The 13,646-nt window shown below is 52.9% G+C and overlaps 1 protein-coding gene across 14 annotated transcripts in view; it reads right to left on the bottom strand.

Moving 5' to 3' along the window:
- TACC2 (transforming acidic coiled-coil containing protein 2) overlaps nt 1–13,646 on the bottom strand; it is a 212,716-nt gene that overhangs the window by 29,028 nt on the left and 170,042 nt on the right. For 13 of the 14 annotated variants that reach the window (XM_019813929.2, XM_019813936.2, XM_019813930.2 and 10 more), the window contains 3 exons: nt 10,726–12,022; nt 6,768–6,828; nt 5,445–5,643 (listed from right to left, as the gene is read on the bottom strand). In XM_019813929.2, the coding sequence (XP_019669488.2) occupies nt 5,445–5,643; nt 6,768–6,828; nt 10,726–12,022 (1,557 nt within the window). Of the gene's footprint in view, nt 1–5,444; nt 5,644–6,767; nt 6,829–9,185; nt 9,222–10,725; nt 12,023–13,646 lie in introns of all 14 variants that reach the window. The other variant, XM_045040774.1, reaches the window with a different exon arrangement.

Raw genomic sequence — 13,646 nt, 5'->3', positions numbered from 1 at the left:
TGGGGACCCGTACCGGGACTCTGCCCCAGCTGAGGACATAGAAATGTTTGTTTATGAAGACTTACTATGTTCCTCATCTTACAAATGAGAGGGTAAGCCAGGGACAGTGAAAGACAAGGCGATTTCTAGGACCTCCTCCAGATCTATCACTTTCCAGATACGGGACCTCAGGACTATTATTTTATTGTCCTATTAAAGACTGTTTTAAGCTGAGAAGACAATAGTGAATCAACGGCCCCCTTCTCCAAGGTATCATTATTGTTGCCAAGGCATTATTTAACCCTAAAGTATTGAACAGAAACCCTCCAGCACACCCCACGACGGCACAGAGCACCCAGGATGCACCAAACGAGCTAAGGGCCGGCCCAGAGAGACTTTCCAGGGACCTGTGGCCCTGGCTTAGTGCCCAGCTCTGGTTACCAGCTCGGCTCAGTGAAGCGTCCTGCCTGGAATCTTAGCTCGTCTCCTGGCAGCTGATCTGGGTGAGTGTCGGGTCACGGAGCTCACTTGCCTGCCTTCTTTCCTACCTGCCAAGGGGGCTTCACTTCCAGCTGCCCAGTGCCCCCGTCCCCCCCTTCAGAGGCAGCAGATGACGGTACAATAGCAGGGGGTGGTCTGGCCCCCCAGAGAAATGCCCGCTTCTTAACGTGTGTGGTTACAGGAGGCCCACACTCTATACAGGAGCTTCAGTCCCTGGTGAGGCCCGGAGGTGTTCCTTCGGACCTGAACTTGTAATCATAGCCACTTGGGGTTCTTGTTTATAATTTACCAAATGGCCAGGAAAAGATGTGAGCAAGACCAATATCAATATCGTCTCCTGTATTTTGAGGGAACACCTTCCTGAACGTCGTTTATTCAAAATCTCACTCCTCTGCTCAGAGTGCAAAGCCTCAAAGGGCAAGCTTGGAGCCAGAGCCCCATCCGGCTTTGGCCTGGGCCACACACAGCTGGCAGGCCAGGAAGGGTCATGGGACGCCTTCACGTCCAAGAGAAGAGGCCGCTCCCTAACGCGTGTGCTGCTTCAAGATGCAGAGGCCTGAAGTTATTTTTAATGGGCCCTGTCCCATCCGAGGGCTCCTTCTGGTAATTATTTCATCGAGGACAACGCACCGGGGGAGGCCCCGACGGCCGTTCTCCTTCGACTCGCTGATGGCCAGAGCCCGGCCGGTGAGCGCCAAGATCCCTGGGGCAGAAGCCGGAAGGATGCCGTCATTCCCAGGGTCGGGCAAAGCCCAACTCGCTGACTCCCTCCCACCCCCCACTGCCTTAGCTTTACAGTGGAACTCAAAGTGACTACGTTTGGCAAATGAAATGAGGTCAGAGAAAAGCCCTCCCACGGGCTATATAAACGTAAGGGTATATTACTGCTCACTGCTAAAATTTCTGGGACTTGTAACATAAGTGATGAGAGAGGAAAAGGACCATTAGGAAGGGGACAACGTCCTTGCTGTCACTCTTCTGACTGTCTGAGGTGTGACAGCAATGGTGCCTCACACTGAAGAAGAGTTAGGCTCTTGAGGAGAGTGTCTGCCCCTCTGTTGAATGCAAGAAGGCGGGGCTGATGTCGCCCCGTGTGAAGGGAGACGGGAGAGCTGGGTGACCCCCAAAGGCCCATCCAGACTGGTGAATCTAAAACACTGCTCTCTTAGGGTCTCTTGGGTCAGAGCTGGGAGAGGCCTTGGAGGTTCTGTCTCCAAACGGTTCCTAATCTCCGCATCCCTAGAGACCACACGGACGAGGTTTATTCCCACTATGTTTCCAAAGAGTCCGCCGGGAGAGGCCATTTGCTAAGCAAGCGTTCAAAGAAAAACGCGTGTAATTGCCAATCTGAGTTTTTAATCAGTGGGAGATTGTCAGTGAGTGAGCTGGTGTAATTGTAGCCCGCACAGGTAGTTTCAATTAGCTGGGCATCTCTCTGAACGAGTTCCATCTGGGTTTCTTGAACCATTAAGACAACTTGGAGCTCTTGTGGACCTAGGTAGGGGAGTACCGATTAGCTCGACGCCCTCCTTCTACAGACAACGGAAGGAAGCCTGTGCGTGGTCACATACAAGGGCATAGTGGGGACGTTAGGAGTCAGGCAGCCGCGGTTCTACACAGATGAGCCCCGCAACACTCTGCAAGTCGTGAGAGCGCAAAGCCTCTGTTTCCTCGCTTCGCCCCTAGGTGGAGAAGAGCAGAAATCCGCTCTCTGGGATGGAGAGAATGAAATGAAATCACATTTGCGTTACTGTTGTCCCTTGGGAAATCGGCACTGTTTAGTAAATACCTTTCCCGTTGGCAATTATTATTTCTAACTCCCAATTTCGTTTTCCGGTGATTTGTGACTTCAGCATAACAAAGTCTCAATCACAGCTACAGCTCTGGCCAGGTTCTTTGTGGTGATGACATCAGCACCCCAGGTGCGTGTCTGGTGTGGCTGGACTTGACCCCATGAGGTTAACAGGAAGGACAATCTGATAGGGGTCTGTGTATCCAGTTTCTACATCCAGCTGCTGGAGGGAAGCAGACTATATTAGAAAAGTGAATGCAGGGTCAGCACCTCCTGAAATTGCAACTGTTCTGTATTCATATAGATGACAGATTTCCGATTGCCCGCCAGCTGTAATTATGGTCGGGCAGCCCGAATCTTCACGATCTTTTTCTAAGGAGGCAGGTGTAATAGGTGTTTTGTTTCAAACATATAGATTTACCTATTTGTTGAACTTTTGCAGAAAACAAGCAATGATCCAAGAGGTCACCAGACTAGTGAGTTGTCTGTGTCGGTTCAATGTTAACGATGAAGAAACAGACGTTACCATTGAATGGGGCACCTGTTAGCTCAACAGCTACTATTCAGAGCTTCTGTATTTTCTACTAAAAATGCATGTATTTGCATCATCGTGACAGAACCGAGTGACCTCAGAGCGGCCCTGACCAAGCATGGAGGGCAGACAGCACAGAGATGTCCGGGGAAAGGCTGGAGGGCAGGGCGAGGGTGGGAGACAGGGCAGGGAACATTCCTGCCTGCAGCAGCCACTGCAGGGACAGCCGAGTGGGGGCATCCGTGGGGGAAAAGTGGTTCCATCCAGTGTGGCTCGTGGACCAGGTGTGTGTGCAGAGGAAAAGGAGGACTGGAGAGGGGCAAAGGGCAGGTCCCAGGGTCCCAGGGGTCAGGGAGGAGACGGTCACTGTTAAGTCTCCCAAACCCCAACCTGAAAGCCAACCGGACAGCCAACCAAAAGGGTCTGTTCCGCAGAACTCACATTGCCAAAACATCCAAGTTCACATAATTTAGATGGTCCGTTCATCTCCAAACTGTAAAGAGGCAGTGTAGTTGATGAGGGAGCATTAGGCAAGCTGACAGGCTGCAAACTGCGCCCCCCACCCACAAAACTCCCCAGGCAGGACAAGTGTGATATCCCTCAGGCACTGCTGGATGCCCAAGAACAAAGGAAAGGGGAAAAACAAATGGTTAACTGATAGAGATCACAGTCCTGCAGGACCCGGAGTCTCCATCTATTTACAAATATCTTAGTAAATCACAAGAAAAAGGCACTCTTATCAATAGCCTAATCTCAGAAACCTACAGACTCTGTTTTCCGGAGCCCCACATCACCCCTCCATAGCGATGCGGGGAACAAAGGCCGGAAGGAAATGGCAGATAAAACTGAATTCCCTTATCACCTGCAGCCCACTGACAAATACTTGAGGCCGGCAGAGTAAAACTTTTCTCCAGGAACTCCTTAAAGTCTTAATGCTAATCTTTGCTAGAGGGAAAAACCACCTTTACATGACAATAGCCAGGCCTCCAAGATCCTGAGAGTCTTTTTTAGCACATGAAAATCTCACTGGAAACTTCCCCTGGAACTTCACCTACCCCCCAACCCCACAGTAAATAACCAGGCGGTCCTCATGGTCCCGGGGCAGCTCTTCCTGTCCAGGGTCCTGTCCCCAAGCTTTAATAAAATCACTTTTTTGCACCAAAGACATCTTTAAGAATTCTTTCTTGGTCGTCGGCTCTGGACCCCACAAATCCTACCATCACCCCCAAAAACCTCATCATGGTGGGAGACAGGCATCCAGAATCCGCCCCCGGCAAAATGAAATGGCCCTCACTGGTATCTTTCAGAGACCTTATGGGCACCAAGCCAGCCACCGAGCAGCCGATCACAGGACAGCCTGCAGAGGAAGAAATCCAAGCTACAGCCCCCAACTACCTGCTCCCCACTTCTGCCAGTGCCCACCCGGAGGGAGCAAGAGGGTGTTTAATGGCAGTCGTGGCCCCTGATCAGCAGCAAAGGAGCAGAGATACACATTTTCACGTGCGACGGTCCTCGACTTGGTTTCTACTCCATGTTTTTGAATTGTTGGGTATCACGACCTTGGAAAGGGAGCCTCAGCACCATCACAACAGTCCCCACCGAGTGCTGGAGGGAAGCTCACAGCGGGGCAGGTGCAGGAAAGGCACGCAGGGCCTGGGGCAGAGGACGATCAGGCAGGGAGATGGTTTCAGGCCTCCACAGCCTTCCTAACGGGAAAGGAAGTGTGGGAGCCAATATATAGATTCAAACACTAAACAGTGTGAGTGGAATAAGCAGTTTACAAAAAAAACCTCTTGATTTCACCCAGTGATGCTGCGCTGACTTAAGATAAGTGAATTTCTCAAGCCAAAGAATCAGGAAGAAAGCTGGAAGCTAATACGTGGAAGAGGAAGAAAGCTATTGTTGAGAAAAGCAACAGGCCTTGGGGTCTATTCAAGAAAACTGTCCTCTTTGTTGGCAAGACTGGAGTGAACCCTCTGGTTTGGGGCTTGGGTAGATGGTGTGACCACACTGTGGACCATCCCGTGGGGCTGATGAACAGCAGTGGCACCAAAGGACCCCTGGGGAGGGGCTGACCCACACCGAGCATTCGGCTTGGACAATGCTGTCTGCAGCCAGGCGTGTGCTTCAACTTCACCCAGGCACATAAGCCACAGACAATGAGCCAAGCTTGGGTAAGCTCAGGACGGGAATGAGGGGGGGGTGTACTAAGCTGACTGGCTCTCAGCTGGTGTCTCGGGGGTGGGGGCACAGCGGGGTTCGAGCCTCAGGCTGTTTAAAAAAAATTTTTTTAATAGCTATTTATTTTTGAGACAGAGAAAGACAGAGCATGAACGGGGGAGGGACAGAGAGAGGGAGACACAGAATCTGAAGCAGGCTCCAGGCTCCAAGCTGTCAGCACAGAGCCCGATGCGGGGCTCAAACTCATGGACCGTGAGATCATGACCCGAGCCGAAGTCGGATGCTTAACCGACTGAGCCACCCGGGCGCCCCGAGTGCTGTTTTCAAATGTAGACTTAGCTGGGAGGGCACCGATGGCATGGCTACCTGGCATGGAAGTTTCCTTCCTGGCCTTTTGCTCCCTAGGGACAGTGGTGTCCGAGGCAGGGTAGGGGTCCGGCTGGCCACCAAGCCGCTTACCCTCCGTGGGTGAGTTGAATTTGGTGTCATTCACGAAGGTGGACAGGTCTGAGGGCTGTGGGTAGTCCTGTTTGTCAGCCTCCAGGTCCACTGTCACACACGTCCACTTCTGGTTGGTGACCGCCAGCTTCTCCTCGTCGGTTGCGTGGACCACGGCGGAGATCACCGGCGTTTCCGGGGTAGCCGCTGGAGTGGAGTCCTGGGGGCAGAAGCAAAGCAGTTGCTCTTCTCATACGGTCTCTGTGTCCCCAGCTACACCCGCCCAGCCAGGTCTGGGGGGGCCCCCCTAACCAGGACACGTCTCCATCGCAATCCTCTGGGTCCTCGGACTCTGCCCAAAATGGTCCCGAGGAGACAAATTCTTTCCTCTGTGACTTTCCTTTCCTGATGGCTTGTTACAGAGGGTGGCGGAGGGTTTCAGACAAATTAGGATTTTGTGTCGGAGTGACGTGGGGGCATTCCTGCTCGTTCAGTCCGAGAAAAATAAGGAACTTTAACTCTTGGCACTTTCATGACCGCAACTATCGAGTTATGTCTACACAGGGCTTCAGGGCCTGAGCAGCGATATCCTTAATATCGCCTGACGATCTGCATGCCTGTGGCTGCGGGATTTTTTCCATGGAGGGGGAGCAGCTGAGCAGGGCAGCGGGGGAGCCCCGAGTGCTAGAGCAGAGCTGGCACCGGGACCCCAGCCCCCTCTCCTGGGGCCGGGCTAGGGTCTGCGGGGCCGGGGCCTCGCTGGCTCAGAAGGGGGCCTGGTATACACGCCCGAGGCTAACCTTCCTGGGTCTGTAACGGTACAGATCTCATACAGGGGCTGGTTAGAGCGTGATGGGCACACCTGAAGGGAGGGCCGCAGCACCTACTTCCTCAGGGCATGATTTTGACTTCCCCTGCTTGGATTTGGTTACATAATCCAGTGCTCTTGACACATAGCCCATCCTTTCTCACCATACATTCATGTGTCTCAACGGACTTTCTCAATTTGAAATTCATACACGTTCTCGGCTGATTAACCGGCAGAATGGACAAATGGGCTGGTGCGATTCCTACAGAATCCACTAACGCTCGCTGAACATCTTTCTACTCGCGGGACGCAGATCTTTCCCAAAGGGAAGGGATCAAAACGGTGTCTTGCAAACAGCAAGGGACGCCCCATCCCTCCAACCCTCCAACCCTCCACGTACGAGCCAGAGAGGATGCTGGAATGTGCCCGTGACAAACAGAAGAGAAACTTCGGTTGACTAGTAGGGAATCAAAACACATGGGCTCTAACTTCCCCGGGTGAGTGGCAAAATCGTACTTATCGAGGGACCATCGTACCTGAGAAGGTGGGTCAGAGAGAGGAGACCGTTTTGGCGACCTTTTCACCCTAAATGTGTCACTGGAAATAGAACGGAAAATGTCAACACAACAAACAGGGGCACAGAACAGTCCAGAGTTCCACAGAGTGGACCCACGCCACCGTGTCTGCGGAGCGTCTGGCCCAGACCCACCCTCCAGCCCTGGCTACTCCACACCAGCTGAAAGATGTCCGTGCTGATCATTCCCACTTAGCACCAGATACCGTTGGTGCCCCCGAGGGAAAGAGTCCTCGAGCTGGAAATCCTTAGAGAGATGCCATTTTGGAGAGCTGGCCCAGAAAATGAAGCTAAATTTAGCCGGATGTTCTTGTGTTAAAAAGCAGATTTGGGTGACATTAATGTATTCAGATTCATCCAAGAATGTCTGAAACCAAACGGGGCGGGGGGCAGGGATCTAGCTTCCTGACACCAGTTAAGGGGAACCAGTTTACTGACTGGCCAGCCGACACAGCACATAATAAACAGCTGAAGGATCTGGGCAGAAACATGAAGGAATGTTCCGGGTCTTCAGGGAGAATTCCTTCCCACTCACTGGAACTCTGAGCGTAACGGATTCCTGCACCTCAGACCTGGGTGAGATTCTGACCAGAGACACAGCCAGGGTTGAGACGATTCTTTTTAAAATTACAGCAGAATACACCTAACACACAATGTATCATCTTAAACACTCGCGTTCAATAGCGTAAAGTACATGCACATTGTACAACCGATCTCCAGAACTCTTTTCAGGGATGAGGTGATTTCTCTAATGTCTAGTCTCAACCATGGTTAACAACTCTTTTCCCTCTTTCTCCTTTCTATGAATAATTGGGGGCAGGCGCAGGTCACTAGAGGCAAAGAGAAATCAGATGCGACTTATGAAAGGGTCAGAAGGAAAGCACTTTTAGCATCCGTGGTTCCACTGAGTCCACTGAGTGGTCCGGGGTGGTGGTAGTGGGGGGGGGGGTCATTTCCCAGGCAGAATGGAAGCGTTCCCACCTGCAGACGGACCCCTGGTCGCAGGCCCCTCTGCGGTATGGTCCTGCCTCCACCAAAGCGGCGGCTTTGTGGCGGGGGCGGGCATCTCCTGACCTTAGATCCCACTACCTTTCCCCGCTCTAAATATTAACCAGATGGGGGCGCCTGGTGGCTCAGTCAGGGAAGCGTCCTGACTCTTGATTTTGGCTCAGGATCGTGAGATCAAGCCCTGCATCAGGCTCTGTACTGAGTGTTGAGCCTGCTTGGGATGCTCACTCGCTCTCTCTCTCTCTCTCTCTCTCTCTCCCTCTGCCCTCTCCCCTGTTCGTGCTCTCTCTCTCTCTTAATAAATACGTACATACGTACATAAATAAAAATGGACAAAGCAATTTGGCACTCAAGTTCCTTCCTTCCCTGTGTTCTCTTCAATAAAAACGCTCCAACAATGGCATTCGGTCATGAGAAAATACTAGAAATGGTTATTTCCAGCACTTATAGCATTTGCCATATGAGCAATACAGTCACAGCTTGAAGCATATATTTATTCATGCATATAAATATATAACTGTATATTTCAGAGTTGCTAAATGGCTCTAAAACACTGAAGAAATCCCTTGGCCAGAAGCAAGCCTGAGAGACTCCACTCTATCCCAGGGCTGCTGGACCCGTGGGACCAGGCCAGCTTCCCTTGTAAAGATAGGGAAGCAGGAAAGGTACCTGTCCTTGGGCCCCTGGGAGCCGCCCAGGACATCTCTCCTGGCCGTGGGGGCAAAGGCGTGCAGGCACGGAGACGGTTTGCTCTGCCTGCAGCGACACCCAGCAGGGTGACCCGTGCACGGACAGCATGCCGATCGACACCCAGACTGGCCCTGGGTGGCCAAGGACGCAGGCCAGAGCAGGCTGGTGGTGGCTCTCACAGCCGTGTGCTCCACTCCGAGTCAACCCACAGGTCTCAAGGAGACACAGCCCACAGATTTCTGCTTCGCACGTTAGCAGGAACAAGTGACCTCAGTCGCCGCCTGCGGTTGGCCGGATGCTTATTTTAACGTGAAGTCACACCCAGTACTTTGGAAGCAATCGCTCACTAGCTCAATTTGAAATGAAAGAATGGAATGAGAGCTTAAAAAAAAAAAATGTATGGGTTTCAGATGAAGACATCGAATATGCAAGCAGGAGCAGGCAGATGTTGGGTAATCGCATTTTCACAGCCAAGCAGTTTCACTTATGCTAATCACTACCAAACAGGAAAGTAACCTCTGCTACCGGGGAGCCCCATGCCCCGCCTCCCCGTCCCCAGGCCCAACAGAGAGATACACAAGCAGCAGCCACGGAGAAGAAAAGAGCTTGAAAGCAAAAACAAAAAGCAGGGGGAAGAAAAGCACATTCAGTGGAAGAGGCAGGTTCCGTTAAATTTACTTACAACAGAGAACACACAGACATCACATCTTCAACCATCCTAAGACAAGAAGACAAGAAAAAAGAGAGACGGACAGAAGGAACTGACAAAAAAGATCCATCTGCACACAATTGGCTACTGATGGGTTGGGACCCAAGAGGCATCCACTGTGAGTTCTGCTTGGGAGAGGGGGCCGCATCCCGGCTTTTTGGAGAGGGGGCTGTCCGAGAACACCTTCCTCTCGTGCTTCCGATCACCCCCTAAAGTGCCGGTGTTCAAAGAGCTTTGTCACATCGTGTTGGGTTCCAGGCCATCTGCACTAGAGGTGAGGACAAGAGATGGGGTGGCTTCCCTGACCTGTGTGCTCTGATGACAAACTATCTATGCAGAAGGAGGAGGTATGCAGTGGCTGCAGGCTGGCTCCCGTTCCAAAAATGAGGGAACGCGGCTTTGTCGTCTGAGCATTTCAGAGTTCTGTTTGAGGCTTAAAATAAAGCGTCCAACACAGATTCGATGGAATCTCTAGGAAGGGCCAGGTTGGGGAACTGATATCAAGGTTCCTGGAACCTCTTCTCAGGAAGTCCCAAGTTCTTCTCAAGATAACTCCTCGGGGAGCCCAGAATAGGAGGTAAGAAGGTCTACCCTGTCTCCATTCGTACCGGACAGAGGCAGAGAGGCCAGCAGCTGCGGTCTGCTCTGCTGAGTTGGTGCCAGAACCCTGGTCGCTGTGGCCTTGTTCAGTTACTGACCCTACTTCGCATGAAGGCAGGAGAAAGGCTCTCAGTACCCTCCCCACCCAGTATGCTGGGACCCACGTCCTGGAAACGGACCCTCAGCCATCCAGGTGAGAGCGCGTCTGGAGATGAATCCCAGAAGCACAGACACGTGGTTGTTAAAGGCACTCTACTTGGCAAGTGTTTGAGGACAGCTGAGCCAATTATTGGTGGCCCCCTGGGGGTCACGGGGATTTCGGGGATGGTTTCTCCCTTTCAAGTTCCCTCGATCTCTTTCTGGACCTAAGGGGCCTTGGACTCTTGTCTGCAAAAGATGGCTAAGGGCCCAGGCCAGGCCTCTCGTTCACGGGCCTCCCAGAGACTATTGGGTTTGCCTCCTGACGAACACGTTAACGGGCAGACACAAATACGACCAATTCTAACACTATTTGAAGGGTGGATCTTCTAGCTTCTAGGCCACCCCCAAAAGTAATTCCTGTGCCAAGCAAGGAAAAGGTTAAGTCACCCAAGCACAGACGAGTTCCCTCTCTGTGGGATCTCCCACACTCCCCCGGAGTCAAATGTCAGGCCTTCAGCTCAAGGTAAAGCCTTAAACCACTGACATAATAATGAGGCAAAAGATCAAAGACGCTAGACACGGAGGGATCTGTGCACGGGAAATGCCACCACCGTGGGCACAGAGAGGGAGGAAAACAGGGATCGTGTTGCAAACCTGGAGGCATCATGGCAGATGGCGGAAGGGTGAGGGCAGCCACGTTCATCCAGGCACACGACCCGGGCTCACAGCCAAGGCACAGCCCCGAGCTTACCACCTGCACCCCTGCACTTACGTCTTGAGGGGCGTCTTCTTCTTCTTGGCGGGCTTGTTCAGCCCATCCCCGTCCACTCCATTGGCTTCGATGGCACTGGCTGGGATCTCAAAGGAGGCTGGGGATTTAGAAGGTGAGGCTGGGGTTTTAGAGGACGCCTTAAAAGGGTCAATGGATTCGTCGCAGGCGTCTGCGTCAAAGTTGTAGGACTGTTGGGGCAGTTTGGGGGACTCTTGCATTTTTGAGGTGGAAGAAAAAGGGTTAAAATTGGGGTCGTCCCACTTGTCAATATCAAAGGTGTAGGTACCCTTAGCAATAGGGATGTCATTGGGTTCATCGGGGGACCGGGTAGGTGAGGCAGGAGCGTTGTCGAGTTTCTCGGGTGTTTTTTTCATCTTTGGCCTCCTTAGGGGCATTTTGGCAACCGGCTTTTTGCCTAGCTTTTTGGTAGGAGGGGGGTTTTCCTGCTGGGTGTCCCAACTGCCCTTGTCCTCAGAATAGTCAAACTCCAGCCTCACCGAGAGCCCTTTGACCGGGGAGTCCTCCTGCCCCCCACTATCCGACGGGGTCACCTCCACCGCCTCCGGAGCCGTGGCAAGAGGCAACGTCTTCCTTCCAACGGGGGGTGAGTTCTGCACTCTGCCGCTTCCGGAAGCTGGGGGGACGGCCCCTTCGGCACCCTCTGGGTCCAGAGGGCAGGCGGCCTTGGGCACAGCAGCAGGCTCCAGGGGTGCCTCCTCTGCCAGGGCTGGTGCAGAAGCTTCCGTCTTGGTCTCGACTGCTCTGTTCTCCTCACTGGGGACAGGGCTCTCTTCGACTGGCTCTTGTGGTGTCTCTTTCACTGGGGGGGTTTCCGTGGGTTTCTTGGTGGTCTGCTTCTTTTTTAAGGAAGGCGGCCTCGGTTTTTTAGTTCGCTTAAGGGTACTGGAGGCACTGCTTGAGCCCGCGCCGTAGGCATCTGGGGCCAGGGCCACGGCCTCGGCGTTGCCTGAGCAGGAAGCACCATCAAAGTCACTAGCTTGCAGGCTGAGAGATCGGGAGAGCGTGGACTTGGAGACGGGGACAGAATCCGTGGACTTCCTCCGCGTGTTCACTTTGCATTCCTGACTCTTAGAGTCCGAGCAGCGGGGCTCCAAGGTCTGGAAATCATCCACCAGCTCGATGGTGTCGAAGTCTAAGTTGTAAGTCCCGCTGCTGGCTATAGGCTTGTCTTCATCGAAGACGGCAGAGAAGGAGTGTGACGGGGGGCGGAAGGGGCTCCCCTCCACCGAGCTGCTGCGTGGGCCATCGGGGACACAGGCTGTCTCAGAACCGCATCCTGAGGAAAAGGAGACAAAGCAGTCACCGAAGGACGAAGGACACAGGACACTTTCATCTCGTGCCAGACTACCACCCTCTAGGCAGAGTCCCCAGGACCCCCGGGCCCCCACTGGGTGGGCGCGGTGCGTGGGCACAAAGTCTGCTCTCACCCATTATTGGCTCCAGACCCCAGGTAGGCTTACCCTCCGGTCCCTCATCTGTCAAATGGGAGTGACGCGGGCTGTTTGGGGGACAGCTCAAATCATTCAGTCATTCCAAAAATGTTTACCAAGTTCCCAGTCGGGACTAGGCACCATTCTGGGTGTTGGAGATTCGACAATGAACAAAACAGACAAAAATCCTTGCCCTTCCGGAAGGTACATCCTTCAGGGAGAAGACAGTTAAGAAATAAATAAACAAGCAAAATGCACAGACTGCCAGATGGTGATAGGTGACATGGAGAAAAATAAAGCCAGGGTAGGAGTGCTGCAATTTTAAAATAAAGGAGTTGGCAAAGCTCTCCAGGGAGGAAACACTTAAGCAAAGATCAGAAACATGGGAAGGGCGTGAACCAGGAGCATATCTGGTGGGGGTGTGAGGGGAGCATCATAAGCAAAAGGAACAGCAAGTGCAAAGGTCCTGGGGTAGAAGCACGCTAACGTGTTAAAGAAACCTCATAGGCCAGTGTGACTAAAGCAAGGGAGAGGGAGACAGCCATTAGCATCATCAAGCCTGTTTTTGACTACTCGGAGCTTGTTGTGAGGAAGAACTGGGAGCCTTTCTGTGGAGGCCCCCAGGCCACTGCAGCAGGACTGAGGATGCCCTGCTTGCCACCTGTCCTTATGCCAGGTGTCCCCTATAATCTCTGCCTCCAACTCTGCTTGCCACACTCCTCTTCTTGGCCTTACCTCTAGTCCATTCCCTCTCCTCTCTTTGCTGCTTTTTTAAAAAAATTTTTAACACTTTTTATTTATTTATTTATTTTATTACGTTTCTTTATTTCTGAGGGGCAGAGAGAGACAGAGCACGAGTGGGAGAGGGGCAGAGAGAAAGGGAGACCCAGAACCCGAAGCAGGCTCCAGGCTCCGAGCTGTCAGCACAGAGCCCTATGAGGGCTCGAACCCATGAACCCTGAGATCATGACCTGAGCCGAAGTCGGACACTCAACCGACTGAGCCACCCAGGCGCGCCATTTTGCTGTTCTTGCTGGCTTCCCCACCGCCACAGCCACTGCCGTCCACGGAGGCTGCTCCTTATCTTAAAACATGCCGCGCACACTCTACATGTTGGCCACGAAACGCTCCATCACCCGATGACCCCACCGTTCCATGGGGATTTGGCCAGCCTGGCCTTGGCTTGGCTACCCTGGGCTCTCCCCGTGCCAGGTGGTGCCTTTCATGCATTTCTGGGTTCACAGCTCTCCTGGGCAGTCAGTCAGGAGGCCAGAAAGTGGCCGGAGAACAAACACTATGTCACTGGACAAAAGAAGACAAATGTTGCAAAGAGGTCTGCAGAAGAAGGGATCGGAGAGTCAGCACAGGTATGGCCTGGGACGGCGTCTCTAAAGTTGGGTTTCACTGATGGGGTTCATGCCCCCAGCGCCCACCCCGTGCCCGGCTGGGATGGCTGCCGGATAAAATACA

Source organism: Felis catus, chromosome D2 (assembly GCF_018350175.1).
Source record: "Felis catus isolate Fca126 chromosome D2, F.catus_Fca126_mat1.0, whole genome shotgun sequence".
In the NCBI taxonomy this organism is placed as follows: Eukaryota; Metazoa; Chordata; class Mammalia; order Carnivora; family Felidae; genus Felis; species Felis catus.
The sequence above is the reverse complement of the archived record's forward strand: the minus strand, read 5'-3'. Positions and strand labels throughout refer to the sequence as shown.